Here is a 19,086-nt window from a genome sequence, read left to right on the forward strand (position 1 = left end):
GGGTGTATAGGTATCTTCAGAAAACGACCATTATAATGTGAGTTTCAAGCTAATTGCAGGTATAGTGGTGCCTTGAGATACCAGTTTAATTTGTTCTGTGACACACTCCTAACTCAAAACACTTTTCCCATTGAAATTAATCCATTCCAGCCTCCTCCCCAAAAACAATAGTGTATTTAAATGAGGGAAAAATAGCACACCATGATGATGTACTTTATAAAAACATCGTGTAACGAAATGGAATTTAAAAAAATTGAACAGTTTTTGTCACAATGCATTGATTGAATGGCCATTGTGCTGCTCTTTCTGGTCTGCCCGCCTTGGACACCTGGGACAGTATAAGACAGAGCGAGACAAACTGTTTGTTGACAGACCAATTTATCAGTACAGCACTAATAGGCGGTCTTCTTCTGTCGACATTTCTGTCTCCTGCAGCTTACGCGCTGCACGTCCATCCCGTGCGGCAGCGGCCCGGCCGAGTGGTTGTGGGCGGACTTTCTGATGATGGTGTACCGACACTTTGCTTGCCTCAAGAAAAGCCACCGGATCTTGTGCCTGGTCCACAGGGGCCGCTTAGTCCAAAAAAACGACTTCATGGATGTTGAAGACCCTTCACTCAAAGTCAATGCAGTGTATTGTTTTCCCTGCCCCTTTCTGACATGAGCACTTTTATACCAACTTCTGCTTAAGGTAAATGTTGGGCATAAAATGTACAAGCACACGAGGTCACAATACTTTTTAAAACTGCTATTCGTCTTCAAAGTAATTTCACATCGCCTTTTCAGAATAAAGGTTTTGATGCATGAGTGATTGGGGAGGGATAAATTTAACTGGCGGGGAAATTCACTCCCTTGTGCAGTCTGAGCTGTCTGTGATTAAAAACGTCATAACCCTTTATGCTTTATTAATGCTGCGCATTTATTCACCATATGTTGTCCGTGTGCCTTTTGTTGCAAACCCTCATTCTTTAGCTGTGGTTTGGTTCCTTAAAACCTCCTATAAAATAACTCGTTTGTGTGGAGGAAATATGCCACTGTTATAAAGTAATGAATCCCCCCAGAAAGTGTATGTAGCTGCTTATAAGCGTTTTTGTCTAAAAATGTGGTGGTACCGTTCGTATCGCTGGTATTGGGCTGAAATGACCGGTCCAAATTTGGTCAATTTTGATTTATCTGTAAATCCTTGTAGAAAACGCAATGACTTGTTGGTAATCGGTAATATCCTCAATGGGACACCCCCCCCCCACTAGTAGGCTTGCTGTTAAAAAGCAGAACAACAAAATGAAGCAAACTTAAGTGTCAGCAAATAAGTGCTTTATTTCAATTGTTTTCTGATTATATAACTTTTTGTTATTCTGAAATTTTTGCACTTATCAATTTTAATTATACGGCATGGTTTACCACTGGTTAGCACATCTGCCTCACAGTTCTGGAGACCGGGGTTGAAATCCCGGCCCCGCCTGTGTGGAGTTTGCATGTTCTCCCTGTGCCTGGGTGGGTTTTCTCCGGGCACTCCCACATCCCAAGAACATGCGTGGTAGGTTGATTGGAGACAAAATTGCCAGTCGGTGTGAATGTGAGTGCGAGTGCGAATGGTTGTTTCTATGTGCCCTGCGATTGGCTCGCGACCGGTTCAGGGTGGACCCCACCTCCCGCCTGAAGATAGCTGGGATAGGCTCCAGCAGCCCGCGACCCAGTCTTGAGTGAGGATAAGCGGTGAAGAAAATGGATGGATGGATGAATTTTAATTCGTTTTTATTTTGGCAATGTATGTGACGTGTGCTTTCAGTGTCGGTAGTTACTGACCTTGACCATGACCTCAGAGCTGTGATGGGGCTGTGCTAACCAGTCGTCCGCCGTGCCACCCACTATTTGACTTGTTTTAAGCTAAAGCCCAAACAAATCTACCTTTCGTTGAACCAAGCAAAGATTAACAAGAAACTGAAGAAACAAGGGTGATCTAATAATTTCCATCACTGTTTACCATCGCTACACAAATAGCACCTTAGTAAAACAATTTCGTACTTAATAGAAAAAAGACACTGATATGTAAAACAATTGATGTTAACAGGTTGGTGTGGCCCTCGTCAACCGCTTTGAAAAGTTAATTGCCCACACCTGTTGAAAACACCAACAGCGTGTGCAAGTGACTTCGCTTAATTGACAATTGTGGGCGGATTCTGCAGCCATAAAAAGGCCCACGTGAAGCTGGGCTTAAGCAGAGCAAACCAGCTGGTACTCCAGAAGACAGCAGCCCTTCTCCAACAGTGTCCTGAGCAACCTGAACCTTCTCATTTCTGCATTATTCTATAGCGTTCTTGTTTTTTTTACTTTGTCGGCCTGCGCTATCAACAATGAGCTGGACGGTGAAGACTTTCATGCTGCTGTGCTTGTGGCAGCTTCAGGAAAGCGCACAAGCCTGCAGCTGTTTCGCAAGGCATCCACAGGAGGCGTTATGTCAAGCAGAAGTCGGTAAGTTGTGAACGGGCTCCCCATTAGGTCAATTTTTTATTTTTTATTTTTTTTTTTATTTTTATTTTTTTTTAAATAGATTCAAACACTATGTAGTAGCTTGTGCGTGAGATTTTATAGTAGCTTTTGTGTGAGTTTTTGCCAAATGTTTTTGTGGTCTGTGTGACATTTCCACACTTTCAAATCTAGTTACTGGAATAAAATGCATTTGTGCCAATTTCTCCATTTAAAGATGCTTCTTGCTTGCAATTTTTGTATGACGTGACCATGTTGACAGTGGTGAAGGAATGCAAACTAGCTAATAAGCTTGGACCGTTTTTGTTTATTCTCAATTCCTAGTTTACTTTGACAATGGCTTTAAAGCTACCTTTTTGTATTAATTACATTTAAGTAGAAAGGAAACATTATTAAACCATAAGTATTGAGAAATCCTTAACCTGTTCAATGTCTTCACAAAGTTTTTGTTTGTTGTTGTGCATCAGACTGCTGGCCCTTCACATTACTCAGTACCCAAGTAGCTCGGTTTCATGAAGGGTGGTGACTCCTGCTGTATACTATTACTAAAGCAAGAAATGTATAACTAAACATTTATCTTCACTTTCACAAAAATTACAAACCGCTACACATCAGTTCTAACACGACAAAGGCATTAAATGTAATGCATTGTGCTCACCAGAGATGTTATTTCTTGACAAACTCTATAATCCTTTGCTCCTCTGCTGAGTTGTTGAGCGGTCAGCTACATGTAGCTAGCAGTCACAACTAGCAAGTTCTTGCTGCTCTAGAAGTGGATCAAATAAAACTTTTCTGGGTTAAAACAAGCCAGCCGCTGTCCTTTTTGGTTTTCCATCTTTTGAAAATGAATTTTTAAACATGTTCGTCCGTCTTTAGGGCACCTGTGCGAAGACTATTAAGCGGGACAACGATCAACCAATCAGAAGGCGTGACATTCAACCACTCAGATGACGGGGGAAATGCAGCCGTAAGGCGGAGAGTGACGTGAGCTAGATATCAACACTAGTTCCGTCATAGTTGGCGGCCATGTTGGTGAGGTCGACGCTCCCATAGAAGGCAATACATGGACTGAAATTAAGCCGCATCTTGCGCATTTCTAAGAATTGTGAGCGTTACTGTTTAGTCAAAGCGTATGCTATCAATACACGTTGGGTGAGAAAAGGAAGGAAAAAACTTGAAAGGGACTCTGAGTTCCCTTAATTGTACAGAACCATATGCAGCAAAATGTACTGGCATCCTTTTTGTATTTTGGTTTTCTTCCCATTCACACACACACACACACACGGAATGGGATGAAGCCGTTGACCTCCCTAGTTTGGCGTTGCTGTCTGTACGGAGCGCAAAATGGGACTGTCGTATGCATATCGGTGTGTGAGTAGTGAATGTAACATCTGCTTGGTTAAGAAAAACCACAATTGTTCATAATGCCCATTTGTCCTAAACCGGCTATTGGGATTCTGAAGGCCCTGGGCAGAATACATTGACATGGGAACACACTGAAGAGGAAATCTGTTTGGACAGAAATCTAAAGTGGAAACTGGACAGTGAAGACTAAAACTAAATGCACATGTATTCTACATAATTTAATGACATTGTAACAAGGATAGTGTTCAGAGAAGCCATACCTGATTTCAGATTCATTTCCAGTCTGTGGCAAAATGATTGACACTTACTTAAGGGGCCTCGAGTATTTAGTTTGAAGCTCTTTCTGGACTTTTTTTTTTTTAAAGCTAGCAGTTCACTCGGATATGCAAGACAGTGCATGCATTCCTGATAGTGTTACCTTTTGAGGATGTAATTACAGGTTCACTTAAGTGTGTATCAATACTAACTTTTAAAGACTTTCTGTGGATTCAGTTACTTGAGGTTTTAAAAGTATTTTACAGATGCTCATAGTTCAAATTTACTGATTCTACGTCAAGGCAATAGTTTTGCTTGCGCTTGTCTTTGCACTTCCAGAAAGTGCTGACAGTCAAACGTTTTCCTTTCATTTGGATTTGTGGTGCCGCCTCGGCACTAAATCCTCAAAGCTGGATGCATCTTTTTGTTTTGAATGTAAATAATCTATAAAAACTCATTGTCTTTCTAGTCATAAAGGCGACGGTTGTTGGGAAGGCTGACGTTGTCTTAAATCATGGTGAGGAAATTCCTGGTATCTTCAATCCTGGTGTCTTAAATGTTATCAAGTATGACATCAAACAGACTGAGGTAAAAGATTCATAGTCTTAATCTACTCTGTATGTATGCAAATTACACTTGATTGTGGTTTTTTTTTTTTTTTTTTTTTTTTTTCAGGCATTCAAGGGCCCTGAAAAGCTTTTTGGTTCAGTCTACACTGCAAGCAACTCTGCAGCGTGTGGAGTCAATCTGGTCAATGGCACGGAGTATCTAATCTCTGGTACGTTTAAATCTGTTCCAAACTAAAGTAACTTGATAGCAGTTATAGCACTAACAATGTTTGGGTAAGGTTTATTTTTTTTTGTGTGGTGCTCATGGCTGAACCTGAACTTCTCCAGATCCCTGCAATGCCATTAGACTTTGCTGAACCAATGGTCTTTCAGCAGTTGGGCACTGTCTCTGCTTTGTCATTTACAAATCAAGCCAGGGATTTCTAACAGTGACTAATACATATTGCTGAGCTGTAACCTACATTAAATCCAAACCAGTCGGGAAGGCGCCAGGCGACTTCTCTTCGCTTGCTCCACACAAACTATGGCAAAGCTTGTGCCTTCTTGCGGCGCAAACTAAGTGCAGCATGGAAGGGCCACAGTAGTTTCGTGACAGCCAGGTGTATTTTAGAAGGGTCCTTTACTTACAGATGCTTCAAAATTCCCATTTGCTCTCACATCTTACAGGCAGACTGGACAACAACGCTTTGCTGCATGTCTACTTGTGTGACTTCTTTCAGCGGTGGGAGGACATGAGCGCCACGCAAAAGAGAGGCGTGGCGCAGCGCTACCAAATGGGCTGCGATTGCAAGGTAAGAACACGGTGTGGATTTTAGATGAGGCTTTTTTGTTTTTGTTTGTTTATACCACTCTGTAGTGGCCAGAACAGATTAAACTGTTTTGCAATTAATGTAAACAAATACCTAGTTCATAGAAACATGGAAAACTGCTGAGCCCATTTGAACTCTTGCTAACCAAAACAGTAGCACCTATTGATGAAAGTCAACAGTCTCTTACTTAGTGTTGCTGTACAGAATGTTGCATTTTGGGTAATGTAGAGTGTTGGCGACTAATTGGCATTCCAGTAGTCTCTCCCAATGTTGTGTGAGATCATGAATTGATGAAGTTGCTGTCCTGTCACCTGCAGATCACACTCTGCTCGTCCAGCCCATGTGGAAGCAGCCGCGCGGAGTGCTTGTGGACAGACTTTCTGATGGGGATCTTGTTCCGACACTTTACTTGCATCAAGAAAAGCGACGGCTCTTGTGCCTGGTACATGGGGGTTGCCTAACCCAAAAAGCAATTTATGGATATCGAAGACCCTTAATGCAAATAAAAAAACAAAAATGGAACAATGCTGTGTTTTGTCCACCCCCCCCCCCCACCCCTGAAGTGCTCTGGTGTCAGACTAGCTCCAAGTTGTACATCTTATGCCCAACATTTCCTATAAAAGATGCAGAAGTTGGTACTAAAGTGCTCTGGTGTCAGAAATGGCTGAATTGTCCCCATGGATGTCCACTTGAATTAGCCTGCTAATGTTAGCTCATTTTGGAGTAGGGGACAATTTAAAAACATCGTGCCCCTTTTTGTCTCGTTAAATCGACTCAATAATTTGGTTTTCCTTTTCTGAACCTGCCAGTCTTTTGGTGAATGGCACTGAATACCAATTCAGCAGCTCTATGGTGTGCACAGGCGGTCTTGCGTCACCCCCTACAAGAATGCCTACATTTTTCTAATGCTGTGAAATGTGCCAAAAAGGCAGTGTTTTCCATTTGACTTGGCCACATATAGTAAACTTGCTTAATATTGTTGTTTCACTGTAGAGTGAAACTCCACATTTGTGACTTGGCAGTGGCAATTTTTAAAATGTATTTTTGGGGGTGAGTCTCCATTTTTCTGGGGGGGGAGGGGGGCGCAAACTCTTGTGCTCAGGCCAAAGCCATGTCTAAAATATTGCTTGATGGCAGATTGGTGCCAAAGAACGGCAGTGATGAGCTTCATTTTAGTCAGGCCATGGCCTTCTCCCAGGAAAATAGGGCTTTGGTGCCATTTTATGGCAGTTACAATCCTTTATAGGTGGGAGTCAATTGATTTAACTGGTTAGCAGATTTAATTTTGATTAGGGTTCCTCTATTTTGAATTGGTGTTAAAATAAAAACTTGCATGTAAATTCTTAAATGCCATCTCTGCCTCAATTTGAGCCAGGAAAAACCCTCATGATCAAAAGAAAAGGTCCGAACGGGAAAGCAGTGCCCCGAGGACTTCCCAGGAGAGGTTGAGCCAAGCCGGGGACTGGGTTAGCTTCTGGAAATTCCAGGCCAGATAATGCATGCAGTTCTCCCACAGGATGAGGTCTCCAGTTTGTGTGGCGTACTGCAGAAGGGACAACTGGGTTTGAAATGAGGAATCGTCTGGTAGGATCTGTGTGAACAGACGGCCTATGTCGCCCATCAGTCGCTTCAACTTAAATTTGGATGCCAGCTGGTGGAGGCACTGTGCCGAGGAGACAGTCACGTCCATTTTGCGGGTGTATAGGTATCTTCAGAAAACGACCATTATAATGTGAGTTTCAAGCTAATTGCAGGTATAGTGGTGCCTTGAGATACCAGTTTAATTTGTTCTGTGACACACTCCTAACTCAAAACACTTTTCCCATTGAAATTAATCCATTCCAGCCTCCTCCCCAAAAACAATTGTGTATTTAAATGAGGGAAAAATAGCACACCATGATGATGTACTTTATAAAAACATCGTGTAACGAAATGGAATTTAAAAAAATTGAACAGTTTTTGTCACAATGCATTGATTGAATGGCCATTGTGCTGCTCTTTCTGGTCTGCCCGCCTTGGACACCTGGGACAGTATAAGACAGAGCGAGACAAACTGTTTGTTGACAGACCAATTTATCAGTACAGCACTAATAGGCGGTCTTCTTCTGTCGACATTTCTGTCTCCTGCAGCTTACGCGCTGCACGTCCATCCCGTGCGGCAGCGGCCCGGCCGAGTGCTTGTGGGCGGACTTTCTGATGGGCAAGGTGTACCGACACTTTGCTTGCCTCAAGAAAAGCCACCGGTTCTTGTACCTGGTCCACAGGGGCCGCTTAGTCCAAAAAAAACGACTTCATGGATGTTGAAGACCCTTCACTCAAATAAACAAAGTCAATGCAGTGTATTGTTTTCCCTGCCCCTTTCTGACATGAGCACTTTTATACCAACTTCTGCTTAAGGTAAATGTTGGGCATAAAATGTACAAGCACACGAGGTCACAATACTTTTTAAAACTGCTGCTGTTCGTCTTCCAAGTAATTTCACATCGCCTTTTCAGAATAAAGGTTTTGATGCATGAGTGATTGGGGAGGGATAAATTTAACTGGCGGGGAAATTCACTCCCTTGTGCAGTCTGAGCTGTCTGTGATTAAAAACTTCATAACCCTTTATGCTTTATTAATGCTGCGCATTTATTCACCATATGTTGTCCGTGTGCCTTTTGTTGCAAACCCTCATTCTTTAGCTGTGGTTTGGTTCCTTAAAACCTCCTATAAAATAACTCGTTTGTGTGGAGGAAATATGCCACTGTTATAAAGTAATGAACCCCCCAGAAAGTGTATGTAGCTGCTTACAAGTGTTTTCTTTTTCTAAAAATGTGGTGGTACTGTTCGTATCGCTGAAATGACCTGTCCAAATTTGGTCAATTTTGTATTGTTTCACAAATTGAATTACAAATTATCAACCAATGTAAAGTGTTGAAAATGGTATGCTGTCTGACAAATGTTAATCCCTCAACAAATGTGGTTATTTTGGTTTTCTTGAAAAGCTATTGGATATACAAGGCTTCCACCTGAGGCCAACAGTATATTTAAACTGAAAAAAAACTAAACTGTTGTTGTGGCTTAAATATACCAAAATTATACTTTGCTGGTGCAATTGATAGTTACACAATATTTAAGGACTGATTTAAGATACACTTGAGCTTTTAATTTTTAAAAAGCTAATGCAGAGAGGAGTAATTTTTGTTGGCATGCAGTATGTAGGTGTGCACTTTAGACAATTTATTGCAACTTATTTTGGAGCTACCCTTTGCTGAGCCCCTCGAGCTGAAGGGTGCTTTAGATATTGAGATTGTGACATGGGCACATATTAATGACAAAACAATTTGGACTAATTTCGACTCGGCAAAGACATTGTTTTGGGAATTCCCCGCATTGGGCCCCGTGCTACCTGTCGCTGGCTGGAGGTTATTTTAATTATACGGCATGGTTTACCACTGGTTAGCACATCTGCCTCACAGTTCTGGAGACCGGGGTTGAAATCCCGGCCCCGCCTGTGTGGAGTTTGCATGTTCTCCCTGTGCCTGGGTGGGTTTTCTCCGGGCACTCCCACATCCCAAGAACATGCGTGGTAGGTTGATTGGAGACAAAATTGCCAGTCGGTGTGAATGTGAGTGCGAGTGCGAATGGTTGTTTCTATGTGCCCTGCGATTGGCTCGCGACCGGTTCAGGGTGGACCCCACCTCCCGCCTGAAGATAGCTGGAATAGGCTCCAGCAGCCCGCGACCCAGTCTTGAGTGAGGATAAGCGGTGAAGAAAATGGATGGATGGATGAATTTTAATTCGTTTTTATTTTGGCAATGTATGTGACGTGTGCTTTCAGTGTCGGTAGTTACTGACCTTGACCATGACCTCAGAGCTGTGATGGGGCTGTGCTAACCAGTCGTCCGCCGTGCCACCCACTATTTGACTTGCTTTAAGCTAAATCCCAAACAAATCTACCTTTCGTTGAACAGAGCAAAAATGAACAAGAAACAAGGGTGATCTAATAAGTTCCATCACTGTTTACCATTGCTACACAAATAGCACCTTAGTAAAACAATTTAGTACTTAATAAAAAAATTAAAAAAAAGACACTGATATGTAAAACAATTGATGTTAATAGGTTGGTGTGGCCCTCGGCAACCGCGTTGAAAAGTTAATTGCCCACACCTGGTGAAAACAGCAACAGCGTGTGCAAGTGACATCGCTTAATTGACAATTGTGGGCGGATTCTGCAGCCATAAAAAGACCCACGTGAAGCTGAGCTTAAGCAGAGCAAGCTAGCTGGTGCTCCAGAAGACAGCAGCCCTTCTCAAACAGTGTCCTGAGCAACCTGAACCTTCTCATTTCTGCATTATTCTATAGCGTTCTTGTTTTTTTTACTTTGTCGGCCTGCGCTATCAACAATGAGCTGGACGGTGAAGACTTTCATGCTGCTGTGCTTGTGGCAGCTTCAGGAAGGCGCACAAGCCTGCAGCTGTTTCGCAAGGCATCCACAGGAGGCGTTATGTCAAGCAGAAGTCGGTAAGTTGTGAACGGGCTCCCCATTAGGTCAATTTTTTATTTTTTATTTTTTTTTTTATTTTTATTTTTTTTTAAATAGATTCAAACACTATGTAGTAGCTTGTGCGTGAGATTTTATAGTAGCTTTTGTGTGAGTTTTTGCCAAATGTTTTTGTGGTCTGTGTGACATTTCCACACTTTCAAATCTAGTTACTGGAATAAAATGCATTTGTGCCAATTTCTCCATTTAAAGATGCTTCTTGCTTGCAATTTTTGTATGACGTGACCATGTTGACAGTGGTGAAGGAATGCAAACTAGCTAATAAGCTTGGACCGTTTTTGTTTATTCTCAATTCCTAGTTTACTTTGACAATGGCTTTAAAGCTACCTTTTTGTATTAATTACATTTAAGTAGAAATGAAACATTATTAAACCATAAGTATTGAGAAATCCTTAACCTGTTCAATGTCTTCACAAAGTTTTTGTTTGTTGTTGTGCATCAGACTGCTGGCCCTTCACATTACTCAGTACCCAAGTAGCTCGGTTTCATGAAGGGTGGTGACTCCTGCTGTATACTATTACTAAAGCAAGAAATGTATAACTAAACATTTATCTTCACTTTCACAAAAATTACAAACCGCTACACATCAGTTCTAACACGACAAAGGCATTAAATGTAATGCATTGTGCTCACCAGAGATGTTATTTCTTGACAAACTCTATAATCCTTTGCTCCTCTGCTGAGTTGTTGAGCGGTCAGCTACATGTAGCTAGCAGTCACAACTAGCAAGTTCTTGCTGCTCTAGAAGTGGATCAAATAAAACTTTTCTGGGTTAAAACAAGCCAGCCGCTGTCCTTTTTGGTTTTCCATCTTTTGAAAATGAATTTTTAAACATGTTCGTCCGTCTTTAGGGCACCTGTGCGAAGACTATTAAGCGGGACAACGATCAACCAATCAGAAGGCGTGACATTCAACCACTCAGATGACGGGGGAAATGCAGCCGTAAGGCGGAGAGTGACGTGAGCTAGATATCAACACTAGTTCCGTCATAGTTGGCGGCCATGTTGGTGAGGTCGACGCTCCCATAGAAGGCAATACATGGACTGAAATTAAGCCGCATCTTGCGCATTTCTAAGAATTGTGAGCGTTACTGTTTAGTCAAAGCGTATGCTATCAATACACGTTGGGTGTGGGGGGAGAAAATGAAGAACAAATTTGAAAGGGACTCGGAGTTCCCTTAATTGTACAGAACCTTATGCAGCACAATGTACTGGCATCCTTTTGGTTTTCTTCCCATTCTCACACACGGAATGGGATGAAGCTGTTGACCTCCTTTGCTTGGCGTTGTTGTCTGTACGGAGCGCAAAATGGGACTGTCGTATGCATATCGGTGTGTGAGTAGTGAATGTAACATCTGCTTGGTTAAGAAAAACCACAATTGTTCATAATGCCCATTTGTCCTAAACCGGCTATTGGGATTCTGAAGGCCCTGGGCAGAATACATTGACATGGGGAACACATTGAAGAGGAAATCTGTTTGGACAGAAATCTAAAGTGGAAACTGGACAGTGAAGACTAAAACTAAATGCACATGTATTCTACATAATTTAATGACATTGTAAAAAGGATAGTGTTCAGAGAAGCCATACCTGATTTCAGATTCATTTCCAGTCTGTGGCAAAATGATTGACACTTACTTAAGGGGCCTCGAGTATTTAGTTTGAAGCTCTTTCTGGACTTTTTTTTTTTTTTTTTAAAGCTAGCAGTTCACTCGGATATGCAAGACAGTGCATGCATTCCTGATAGTGTTACCTTTTGAGGATGTAATTACAGGTTCACTTAAGTGTGTATCAATACTAACTTTTAAAGACTTGCTGTGGATTCAGTTACTTGAGGTTTTAAAAGCATTTTACAGATGCTCATAGTTCAAATTTACTGAGTCTACATCAAGGCAATAGTTTTGCTTGCTCTTGTCTTTGCACTTCCAGAAAGTACTGACAGTCAAACATGTTTTCCTTTCATTTGGATTTGTGGTGCCGCCTCGGCACTAAATCCTCAAAGCTGGATGCATCTTTTTGTTTTGAATGTAAATAATCTATAAAAACTCATTGTCTTTCTAGTCATAAAGGCGACGGTTGTTGGGAAGGCTGACGTTGTCTTAAATCATGGTGAGGAAATTCCTGGTATCTTCAATCCTGGTGTCTTAAATGTTATCAAGTATGACATCAAACAGACTGAGGTAAAAGATTCATAGTCTTAATCTACTCTGTATGTATGCAAATTACACTTGATTGTGGTTTTTTTTTTTTTTTTTTTTTTTTTTTTTTTTTTCAGGCATTCAAGGGCCCTGAAAAGCTTTTTGGTTCAGTCTACACTGCAAGCAACTCTGCAGCGTGTGGAGTCAATCTGGTCAATGGCACGGAGTATCTAATCTCTGGTACATTTAAATCTGTTCCAAACTAAAGTAACTTGATAGCAGTTATAGCACTAACAATGTTTGGGTAAGGTTTATTTTTTATTTTTGTGTGGCGCTCATGGCTGAACCTGAACTTCTCCAGATCCCTGCAATGCCATTAGACTTTGCTGAACCAATGGTCTTTCAGCAGTTGGGCACTGTCTCTGCTTTGTCATTTACAAATCAAGCCAGGCATTTCTAACAGTGACTAATACATATTGCTGAGCTGTGGCCTACATTAAATCCAAACCAGTCGGGAAGGCGCCAGGCGACTTCTCTTCGCTTGCTCCACACAAACTATGGCAAAGCTTGTGCCTTCTTGCGGCGCAAACTAAGTGCAGCATGGAAGGGCCACAGTAGTTTCGTGACAGCCAGGTGTATTTTAGAAGGGTCCTTTACTTACAGATGCTTCAAAATTCCCATTTGCTCTCACATCTTACAGGCAGACTGGACAACAACGCTTTGCTGCATGTCTACTTGTGTGACTTCTTTCAGCGGTGGGAGGACATGAGCGCCACGCAAAAGAGAGGCGTGGCGCAGCGCTACCAAATGGGCTGCGATTGCAAGGTAAGAACACGGTGTGGATTTTAGATGAGGCTTTTTTGTTTTTGTTTGTTTATACCACTCTGTAGTGGCCAGAACAGATTAAACGGTTTTGCAATTAATGTAAACAAACACCTAGTTCATAGAAACATGGAAAACTGCTGAGCCCATTTGAACTCTTGCTAACCAAAACAGTAGCACCTATTGATGAAAGTCAACAGTCTCTTACTTAGTGTTGCTGTACAGAATGTTGCATTTTGGGTAATGTAGAGTGTTGGCGACTAATTGGCATTCCAGTAGTCTCTCCCAATGTTGTGTGAGATCATGAATTGATGAAGTTGCTGTCCTGTCACCTGCAGATCACACTCTGCTCGTCCAGCCCATGTGGAAGCAGCCGCGCGGAGTGCTTGTGGACAGACTTTCTGATGGGGATCTTGTTCCGACACTTTACTTGCATCAAGAAAAGCGACGGCTCTTGTGCCTGGTACATGGGGGTTGCCTAACCCAAAAAGCAATTTATGGATATCGAAGACCCTTAATGCAAATAAAAAAACAAAAATGGAACAATGCTGTGTTTTGTCCACCCCCCCCCCCCACCCCTGAAGTGCTCTGGTGTCAGACTAGCTCCAAGTTGTACATCTTATGCCCAACATTTCCTTTAAAAGATGCAGAAGTTAGTACTAAAGTGCTATGGTGTCAGAAATGGCTGAATTGTCCCCATGGATGTACACTTGAATTAGCCTGCTAATGTTAGCTCATTTTGGAGTAGGGGACAATTTAAAAACATCGTGCCCCTTTTTGTCTCGTTAAATCGACTCAATAATTTGGTTTTCCTTTTCTGAACCTGCCAGTCTTTTGGTGAATGGCACTGAATACAAATTCACCAGCTCTATGGTGTGCACAGGCGGTCTAGCGTCACCCCTACGAGTGCCTACATTTTTCTAATGCTGTGAAATGTGCCAAAAAGGCACAATGTTTTCCATTTGACTTGGCCACATTATAGTAAACTTGCTTAATATTGCTGTTTCACTGTTTGTAGAGTGAAACTCTACATTTGTGACTTGGCAGTGGCAATTTTTAAAATTTATTTGTGGGGGTGAGTCTCCATTTGCTGGGGGGGGGACTCTGTTTATGTGCTCCGGCCAAAGCCATGTCTAAAATATTGCTTGATGGCATATTGGTGCCAAAGAACTGCAGTGATGAACTTCATTTAGTCAGGCCATGGCCTTCTCCCAGGAAACTCTGGCTTTGGTGCCATTTTATGGCAGTTACAATGCTTTATGGGTGGGAGTCGATTTATTATAACTGTTTAGCAGATTTAATTTTGATTAGGGTTCCTCTATTTTGAATTAGTGTTACAAGAAAAACTTAAATGCCATCTCTGCCTCAATTTGAGCCAGGAAAAACCCTCATGATCAAAAGAAAAAATGACCAATGACTCAATGCCATTTATTTATTGATTTAAAGTGATGGGAAATCATTTCTAATGGGTGGGAGAGAGAGAGAAACATCCATGTACTTAGATGTACTCTGGCCTCACGACAAAGTGGTATATGTACTTTTCACTGGGACACGGGTAGGTTGGAACTTTGGTACCGTTGACTGCAATGTAGGCCATGCTGTTTTTGAACTCCTGAACCTGACACACGTACTTATCTTGACAAATGACGAGGAGCTGGTTCCGGTAGATGATGTTTTCCCGATGGGTGAATCCTTGGTGAACTAGCATAGCCGCAGGGAACGATTCGCAAGTTGTCAATTGGTCAGAACACTCACTTTGAGTCTTGAAGACCTTCGCCACCCAATCCACGGTGTCGTCCTTGAAGAGCATGCTTCCGTGGCGACGTGTGCTGAACCTTTCGGATAAGGTTTCTTCATATTGTGCGGGTTTGTGATACCGATCCATTAAGTTACCGTACATATCGAAGTACGGACTCCCTGTTCTGTGTGAGTTTTGATCGCTCTCTCTTGGTTTTCCTGCACTATTCGTAGCATTAATGACCACGCCCCACGGCTCGGCGGTGTAGATCCTGGGCTGGTAATGGTCATCTTGGCTGAACTTCGGGTGAGCAGCAAGCTTGTTGAAGAGCAGCACGTTAAACTGCAACGCTTTCAACATCATCTCCTGATACACGTTCTTATGAATGTCGTACAGAGAGGAGTTGACCTCTAGCTCGTACAATTCCTCCGCAGGGATCATCGGGAAGCGGACACTGTTTAGTAGCTTAACCTGGGCTTCCGACGTAGACCTGTTACCCTTCTCCTGTATCAGGCTCTCCACGGTCTTCAGCACAAAATATTCATCTGGCACCACCAGGTCCGAACGGGACAGAAGTGCCCCGAGGACTTCCCAGGAGAGGTTGAGCCAAGCTGGGGACTGGGTTAGCTTCTGGAAATTCCAGGCCAAATACTGCATGCAGTTCTCCCACAGGATGATGTCTTCAGTTTGTGTGGCGTACTGAAGAAGGGACAACTGGGTTTGAAATGAGGAATCGTCTGGTAGGATCTGTGTGAACAGACGGCCTATGTCGCCCATCAGTCGCTTCAACTTAAATTCGGATGCCAGCTGGTGGAGGCACTGTGCCGAGGAGACGGTCACGTCCATTTTGCGGGTGTATAGGTATCTTCAGAAAACAAGACCATCATAACGTGAGTTTCAAGCTAATTGCAGGTACAGTGGTGCCTTGAGATACCAGTTTAATTTGTTCTGTGACACACTCCTAACTCAAAACACTTTTCCCATTGAAATTAATCCATCCCAGCCTCCTCCCCAAAAACAATTGTGTATTTAAATGAGGAAAAATAGCACACCATGATATTGTGCTTTATACAAACATCCTGTAATGAAATATAATTTCAAATAATAGAACAGTTTTTGTCACACTGCATTGATTGAATGGCCGTTGTGCTGCCCTTTCTGGTCTGCCCGCCTTGGCCACCTGGGACAGTATAAGACAGAGCGAGACAAACTGTTTGTTGACAGGCCAACTCCTCCCAACTTATCAGTACAGCACTAATAGGCGGTCTTCGCAGAGCATAAACAATATGACTGAGTACTGTTATACTATGGCTGTACCATTTGTATTCAGTCTGTTGTCATAGCACCCCAAGATAGATACTATTATGTATTAGCATTAAGCTAAAAATAATCAGACGAACGATGGCTCGTATCATGAGATACTTGTAATTTGGGACACTTTTATCAAAAGGCACCACTGTAGGTGAGTTTGTGAATAGTGAACCGCGAATACGCAGGAGGTTGCCATACCTAACAAAGGAGGTGACATAAGGCTGGCAAGCCAGGCTGACGTTTATCGTGATGCCCGCAGGCATGTTAAAGACACGGAATTGTGAGAGGATGGCTTTGTGCGTGCAGATGGTGGTCTCCAGGGTGTCGTTGTCGCCTTTGTTCCCCGCGGCGCTCTCGAAGACTATCAGGAAATCACAACCTCTCCCGCTGTCGAGTAGGGCGCCCAGATCATCCGACAGGCTGATGCTGTGGTCCAGGTTGTGTGTAAAATTCCAGACAGTCACGTTCGTGTCTGGAAGAATCACAAAGAGCAATTGGTGGGATGGTGGGTTTCCGGACTTTTTTTAAACCGTGGTTGGTTCAAGACTCACTTGGTGGTTCGCAAATCACGCCGACATCCTCTTTATGTGTGCAGTCGGTCACTCCCCAGTTCTCCGTACGACAAGCAAAGAGACTCATCTCTGTGCCGTCACATTTGACGTCATCCAGCCAAATGGGACCTGACGCTGTGGTGAGATGATGATGCTTAGTTTGGTGGAGTCTGTGCTCCAAGTACCTACCCCCTTAATGACCAACATTAAAATATGGTAGCATTATAAACTGTGTTGACTCAAAACAAGGTGAGGGGAGTGGGGGAGGGGGACTTTTTTTTGTACGCCCTCAGCTAAATTCATCTACATGAGTTGCACTTCCTCTTTTCTCCAGAGGATTTCAAGAGAGGCACAAGCTGGACAACTGAAGAGGCATGCTTTGCTTCTAACTACGGAAAGTACAGTAAAGGGCACCTTGTCTGTAGTTCTTTCCAACGACAACAGATTTGGCTCCTGGGAAATTGAGTTGGCGACACACCACTTGAGCCTCAGCCATGTCCCAACCGTCGTCGCACACGGTTCCCCACCGGTCATTGTGGTAGACCTCCACGCGGCCCTCCCAGGGTCTCTCAGAGCCGGAAAGCCTCATGGCGCCTTCTTGAGCCTCTGGAGGTTTCGCTGTTAAACACAGTTCATAGAAACATTACAAAAAATAATAATAATATTGATAAATCATGAAATTGATCATTCTGAATATATTTTCATGACCTTTATGTGTTTTTGTGCATTTTTTTTCCTTTGGATTTTAAAATAGTTAATTACCATACAGGGAAGGATTTGGCAAAGTTTATTAGTATTATTACTTTATCGTGATTCATAAATTGTTGACAAAAATTGTTTAAATATGGCAAGTACACAGCATCCCTTTCTCAGTTAACACAACAGTGTATGTATAGTCTATCAAATCTGATCCATATTATATCAGTAGGCTACATTTGTTTAAATTGGAGTAAATGTGATCATTTTAATAACATTTATATGGGAGAAATGTATTGCATCAATATCTATGCATAATTTATAATTTTGGAGTTGGCTAATGTAGCAAAGAGCCTGTGGCACTTTGAAAATTATGAATTCATGCTGTGGATGACTAAAATATTATCTGTGCATTATTATTTATTTTACCTGGATGTTGTCTGCCAAACTGAAAGGGTTCTTACCAGTAAACTCTGCAATCCCTGGACCTGTTCAGGACAGGGATTGGTGGATCAAGAATGGATCTCATCATTTCACTGATATCGATCAAGATCAGTAAAAGCATTGCTATCGATCCACCCACCACAAAGCTGCAACAGTTGTTACGGCACACAAGCACTGCGTTTGATTGGATCAACTCACTGAATATTGAAAACTTGACAGCACTTCCAGAGACGTCAAAAAGCAGCAGAAGCCACAGCGAGAGGAAGTTTCGACGCTGGGCCATTTTCAATCTTCAGTGTAGATATCTAACAACAGTGACATCAAGAGAAGAGTGACAGAAAAACTCAACTTGAGTCACATGATTCAGACTGCTGCAACCTTAGGTGACAATCTATCACAGCAGGTGTGGGAATAAGTTAAATACTCTATGTGCTAGTCATAAATCCCATGTTACTGTGGCAAAAATCAAACAAGTTGAGTCCGAGACCACAATAAATTTCAAGCAAGTTGAGTAGTCATGTCTTACAATATTGGTCTTTCACAACATATTTTCACACATTAGCCACTTTGCAGTCAGTCTCTACGTGCGTTTAGCGAGCTGCAGTAACACATTTATAATTCACTTTTTTTTTTCTTTTTTTTATTATTCTCACGGCATGGAATCGATCACAACTGGGATGTTCAGGTTTTCTTAAGAGGACGTTTCATCTCAGCTGCCTCGTTTTGCACAGCCGACACAAAAATAACTTCTTTCGAAAACAAAATAAATGACATACTATCTTGAAAATGTTGATTTTCAAATGTAAACAGGCAAGATGGAGTTCAAGTCAGGTCAAGTATCAGGAATATAAAGTCCAAGTAGTCTTTTACAACAGAAGCCTAACAAACAGTAGCATAATTGCCCTGTCCTTTTCAACTTACTGTCACCATAAGCTGAATCGAGGGAACTGGACTTTCCCGAATACATTCAAATATGACTTCGGCGACTATAGTGTTGAGCTAACGATGAGCTTTAGCCAAGCAAGTCCCAGGTCCTAAAATGAATAAACTTAAATCTGACTTGAGTCAAGTCGTGTGGCTTAGTTCCTCCAGCTCTGGCAAACAAAGAAAACATTTACATCATTTAAAATCGGTTTACCTGCTGCTGTGTGACTGTCAGGACCTTCTGTCTTAAAAGTCACTTTCTTTGCTTCTCCTTCTGAACCTCTGCAAAAAATCTCTTTGCCGGTTTCCTTAAGTTTCACTTAGCTGAAAAAAGGATGTTGCACAACCATTGTCCGTGAAAACAAGCCTTGAGGACATAGTTTCTCTGACAACGAAAGTGGAATTGGTACCTTAGTATTTGTCACGAGGAACACAA

General features: G+C 42.3%; 1 protein-coding gene and 2 pseudogenes across 2 annotated transcripts; 2 read left to right on the plus strand and 1 right to left on the minus strand.

Moving 5' to 3' along the window:
* The first annotated feature begins 2,353 nt into the window (after nucleotides 1-2,353).
* LOC133415138 (metalloproteinase inhibitor 2-like) lies at nucleotides 2,354-5,981 on the plus strand (annotated as a pseudogene).
* A 3,888-nt stretch (nucleotides 5,982-9,869) lies between these two features.
* LOC133415139 (metalloproteinase inhibitor 2-like) lies at nucleotides 9,870-13,504 on the plus strand (annotated as a pseudogene).
* Nucleotides 13,505-14,404: 900 nt separating this feature from the next.
* Nucleotides 14,405-19,018, minus strand: LOC133414936 (galectin-3-binding protein A-like). Of its 2 annotated transcripts, XM_061700673.1 has the most exons (7): nucleotides 18,865-19,018; nucleotides 17,925-18,031; nucleotides 17,747-17,770; nucleotides 17,001-17,204; nucleotides 16,587-16,721; nucleotides 16,234-16,507; nucleotides 14,405-15,589 (listed from the first exon to the last, which is right to left on the minus strand). In XM_061700673.1, exons 2-7 carry the CDS (start codon nucleotides 18,007-18,009, stop codon nucleotides 14,485-14,487), a joined length of 1,827 nt encoding a protein of 608 aa, XP_061556657.1. In that variant the 5' UTR covers nucleotides 18,010-18,031; nucleotides 18,865-19,018; the 3' UTR covers nucleotides 14,405-14,484. The 2 variants fall into 2 exon arrangements, with proteins under 2 accessions (XP_061556657.1, XP_061556658.1); XM_061700674.1 differs by lacking the exon at nucleotides 17,747-17,770.
* Between the last annotated feature and the right edge of the window lie 68 nt (nucleotides 19,019-19,086).

This window comes from Phycodurus eques, chromosome 16, assembly GCF_024500275.1.
Source record: "Phycodurus eques isolate BA_2022a chromosome 16, UOR_Pequ_1.1, whole genome shotgun sequence".
Taxonomy (NCBI): Eukaryota; Metazoa; Chordata; class Actinopteri; order Syngnathiformes; family Syngnathidae; genus Phycodurus; species Phycodurus eques.